At 50.2% G+C, this 4,624-nt stretch overlaps 1 protein-coding gene across 1 annotated transcript in view; it reads right to left on the bottom strand.

Annotated features, from left to right (window-relative positions):
- The window catches only part of PLAAT4 (phospholipase A and acyltransferase 4), an 8,930-nt gene extending 7,553 nt beyond the window's left edge, over nt 1-1,377 (bottom strand). Inside the window, exon 1 of the mRNA XM_017882680.1 lies at nt 1,265-1,377. Coding sequence (XP_017738169.1) covers nt 1,265-1,273 — 9 coding nt within the window. The 5' untranslated portion in view covers nt 1,274-1,377. The remainder of the gene's footprint in view (nt 1-1,264) is intronic.
- Between the last annotated feature and the right edge of the window lie 3,247 nt (nt 1,378-4,624).

Raw genomic sequence — 4,624 nt, 5'->3', positions numbered from 1 at the left:
CCGGGCGCGGTGGCTCAAGCCTGTAATCCCAGCACTTTGGGAGGCCGAGACGGGCGGATCACGAGGTCAGGAGATCGAGACCATCCTGGCTAACACGGTGAAACCCCGTCTCTACTAAAAAATACAAAAAACTAGCCGGGCGAGGTGGCGGGCGCCTGTAGTCCCAGCTACTCGGGAGGCTGAGGCAGGAGAATGGTGCAAACCTGGGAGGCGGAGCTTGCAGTGAGCTGAGATCTGGCCACTGCACTCCAGCCTGGGCAACAGAGCGAGACTCCGTCTCGGGGAAAAAAAAAAAAAAAAAAAAAAACCACGAATGGGGCAAAGGAAATAGACAAGGAAGAGGGAGGGGAAAGGAGCAGGGCCAGGACTCCTGCCCAGTTCCTCCTCTGTGCCTCAGGGCACCGCAGGACCCAGAGATGGTCTCCATGTGGGGAGAGAGAGGGGCTTTTAATGGTACTGCTAAATGTCTAAAACCACAGTCAAGGCACTGGCAGCTTCAGCTGGTGGCCGGAAAACATGAGCTTTGGCCTAAATAAGGCAATGGCTCCCTGTGAAAAGCCTGTTTGTGTTGTGGCGCAATAAAGGCCTTCCCCAGAATCAGGTGGTGCTGGTGGGTGGGCTGCCTTCCAGAATTTGCAGGACTCCTTCCTGGAATGGTGGTGTTTCTAGTAATCGCCTGAGCCCTGCTGTTCCTTCTCAGCTGCATACCACTAAGGGCAGCCTGCTCTCCCTAGGGCTTCTGCCAGTCGGTACATCTGGGCTGATAGGAGGAGAAATTTCAGTGTTCAGAACACTGCTGAGATTAGAATGCACCTTATAAGGCCGGATGATGCCACAGAGGAACGAGGAGAGAGAAAACATCGTTTGGGGTTGAGAAGGGACTAAGCCCCCGTCGCGGCAGAAGCAGATGAAGTTGGGATTTGCTTGCTTCCCACAACCCAGAGTCCCCCACCTGCCCGCACTCTGGCTTCTCCTCAGGCTGAGGTAGACTTGACATCTGGCACCCCACAACCCTCTACTACCTGGGAGTCCTGGGCTCCCCGCACTGTGCCAGGTACACAGAGGAGGTGGATTCTGCCCAGAGGACTCCCTGTCCAGCCAGGCAGATGCACTTTTAAAAGACAAATACAGTTTTCCATGCCAGCCTTCTAAAGACGAGCTCTGGAGCTGTGTGTCCAAGGCCAGGAGCCCGGACTGAGGCCTTTCCTGGGGGGAGCTGCCCAACTGCTGCAGAGTCAGTAATGCAAAGTCCCGGGAAACTTACCGAAGCCATCTCCAAGCCAGGGTGAGGTCTGGCGCTCCGCTGTTTGTGGATCAGCTTTTATGCTGAAGGACAGAATTTCACTTTTACTTTCCTTTTGACACTGTTTCAACCTCATTCAAATACTAAATACTGTTTAAGAGAGACAACTGTTTAAAAGGGAGCTATTTCTCTAGATGAAAGGACTAATCATTTCTTACACAAGTCATGGACTCATTGGTGCTTTAAAGCCACCTTGGGAGCAGCCAGAGTCGAAGGGGAGCCCTGAATTTCTGCTCCTGCTTGAGAAATAAAGGTGTCTTCTTTTTTTTTTTTTTTTTTTTGAGACAGAGTTTCGCTCTTGTCACCCAGGCTGGAGTGCAATGGTGCGATATGGACTCATTGCAACCTCTGCCTCCTGGTTTCAAGTGATTCTCCTGCCTCAGCCTCCTGGGTAGCTGGGATTACAGGCACCTGCCACCATCCCCAGCTAATTTTTCCATTTTTAGTAGGGATGGGGTTTCGGCATGTTGGCCAGGATGGTCTCAATCTCTTGACCTTGTGATCTGGCCCCCATCGGTCTCCCAAAGTGCTGAGATTACAGGTGTGAGCCAAAATAAAGGTCTCTTCTAACAAGAACTTGGCCAAAATAAAGGTCTCTTCTAACAAGAATTCTGGGCAACTCTTCCTACTCCAGGAAGGGGAGGCATTTGGAGGCAGGGAGATGTCAATCCCCAGTGCACCCTATAGGACATTGTCTTGTAACAACACCCAGAAAATGTTGGACCAGAAGTCTTGGGAGAAGTCTTGGGGAAAGGCCAGAGGGGGTGCTTCATGCCATGGGGATGCCCTGGAGGTGAGGGCTACCTTAGACCATGTGGAGCCCAGGAGCTCATAGCCCCATTAAAATGCATTTGGGTGCAAGAAGCAGAACTAAACCCAAAGGGGCTTCAACAGCCTGGACACCCATTGTCTCAGTAACAGAAAGGTAGGAAGAGGGTGACTCAGGTTGGGTCTAGTGACTCACCAAGATCACCAAGGACTCTGCAGGCTGTCTCCATTGCACTGGTCCTGGGTCTGCACTGTTGCCCTGCAGGGACTCCCATGGTTGTAGCAGCCTTGAGTGGCCTATTTTCACCTGGCTATGCCCAAAAGATGGAGGGAAAGGTGATTCTCATCATTAGTCTTTTTTTCAGGGAGTAAAGTCTTTCCCACAGTCCCCCAGATGACCTGTTCCCTTCTCCACTGGCCAGAACTGGGCCATATTTTCATGCCCAACCAGAGGCCTAGATAGGTGGATCACTTGAGCCCGGGAGTTCAAGACCAGCCTGGCCAATATGGCGAGACCCGTCTCTACTAAAAATATAGAAAAAAAATATCAGTCGGGCATGGTGGCACGTGCCTGTACTCTCAGCTACTTGGGAGGCTGAGATGAGAGGATCGCCTGAGCCCGGGAAGTCGGGCTGCAGTGAGCTGAGATTGCTCCAGTGCAGTCTAGCCTGGGCAACTGGAGTGAGACCCTGTCTCAAAGCAAAACAGAACAGAAAAACGCCATTTCTGTTGTTTAGGTTAACACGCCTCTGGATTTCCCTCAAAACACTGTTGAGGCTGGGCGCGGTGGCTCAAGCCTGTAATCGCCGGCGAGGATGGGCCGGATCACACGAGGGTCACCGGAGTTCGAGGACCATCCTGGCTGTAACACGGTGAAACCCCCGTCCTCCTACTGAAAGAATTACACATAAACGCTAGCTGCGGCGAAGGGTGGCGGGCGCCTGTATCCCAGCTACTCGGGAGGGCTGAGGCAGCCGCCGCCAATGGCGTAAACCGCGGGAGGCGCAGCTGACAGGTGAGCTGAGATCGCGGCCACTTCGCACCCAGCCGCGGGGGCGACAGAGCGAGACTCCGTCTCAAAAAAAAAAAAAAAAAAAATCACTGTTGAGGTGAAGGTTGGGCGGGTCTTGGCAGAGCCTCCAGGGGACAACGGAGAGAGAAAGAAGAGAGAGAGAGGGGGAAACAAACAAAAAAAGACAGAAAAAAAAAAAAAAATAAAAAAAAAAAAACAAAAAAAAAGGAGAAGGGGGGGTGGGGCTGCTGGGGGGGTTGCTGTTCTTGGGCAGAGCCTCCAGGGACTGTGGAGATCCTGAGAGGAGGCCTCAGAGCTTTCTTGGCAGCTTTCTTGGGCTTTCTCAGAGCTTTCTCAGAGCTTTCTTGGGCAGAGCTTCTGCAGGTGTCTTGCCATGGTCAGTTTCTTTGCTGTTTTATGGCCCTCTGCAGGACTGTCCATGGTCATTTCTCAGCCACCTTTTGGTTTCAGTTTCTTGTTAGGTCTTGGGGGTGTCTGGCCACACAGATGTTATCTTATTACCTCAGTCCATCATACCTGTGTTTATCATTTTGAGGGTTCAGCAGTTTCACTGTAGGCTGAGTCACTTGTCATAAGTGACTCCATTTTGAAATATTTAGGATCACAAAACTCTTTACGGCGGGGGGGCCCAACAAGAGTCTGGATTCAACAATCCCAGAGTCTGGGCTTTTGCCTTGTGGCATAATAAAAAATTTTATTTTTAAATAAATTTATGCCTTGTAGCATAATAAAAGTTTATTTATGACTTCTGTGGCATAATAAAATATGTATTTTGGTCTTTGACTCCAGTTCCAGACACAGAGGTCCTAAGACCCTTGGAATTTCCTGAGTGATAGGATATCTTGTTATTCAAAAGGAGTCTCTGTCAAATAAACCTGAGTTTATGCTAAAGAAGGGGCTCTTTGTTAAGGAGGGGGAGCTGGATAACTTCAGGATGGGGACTGATCATCATTATTTAATCAATAATATCTACATCATGAAGCCTTCATAGAAACCCCTACATGATGGGGTTGGGAGAGCTTTGGGGTGGGTGAACACAGATGTGGTGGGAGACTGGCCTGGCTGGAGAGGTCATGGGGGCAAAGATTCTCTGCGTGACCACATTTTAGTCAGGTTCCCAAACCTCTTCCTAGGCACATCTGTACTTCCTTGTAAAATCTAATTTTAGCAAAGGACCCTGTCAAGTCAGTTTAGCAGGAACTTCCCACCCTCGATATCTGACCGGGTTCATCCTCACTGTTCTCCAGGTGATGTCTGATCACCCTAGCCTGTTTTCGGCAAGAATCCTGTTAGTGTGGTTTAGCCAGAATCCCTCTTGCCCCTGAGGTTTCCTCTTCATAATTTTCCATCCACTGACCTATATGCTTCTCCTTGCCTATAAATTCCCACTTGCCCGTGCTGTGTTCAAGTTTAAGCCTCATCTCTCTCTCTCCTGCTGCAAAATCCCAGTGCAGTGGGTATCAAGCTTGTATCATTAGATAATTTTTTCTTTAACAACGGAAGCCCTGCACAATCATTGC

Source organism: Rhinopithecus bieti, unplaced genomic scaffold (assembly GCF_001698545.2).
Source record: "Rhinopithecus bieti isolate Rb0 unplaced genomic scaffold, ASM169854v2 scaffold_13271, whole genome shotgun sequence".
Classification (NCBI taxonomy): Eukaryota; Metazoa; Chordata; class Mammalia; order Primates; family Cercopithecidae; genus Rhinopithecus; species Rhinopithecus bieti.
Note: the sequence above shows the minus strand (reverse complement) of the source record. Positions and strands in the feature narration are given on the sequence as shown.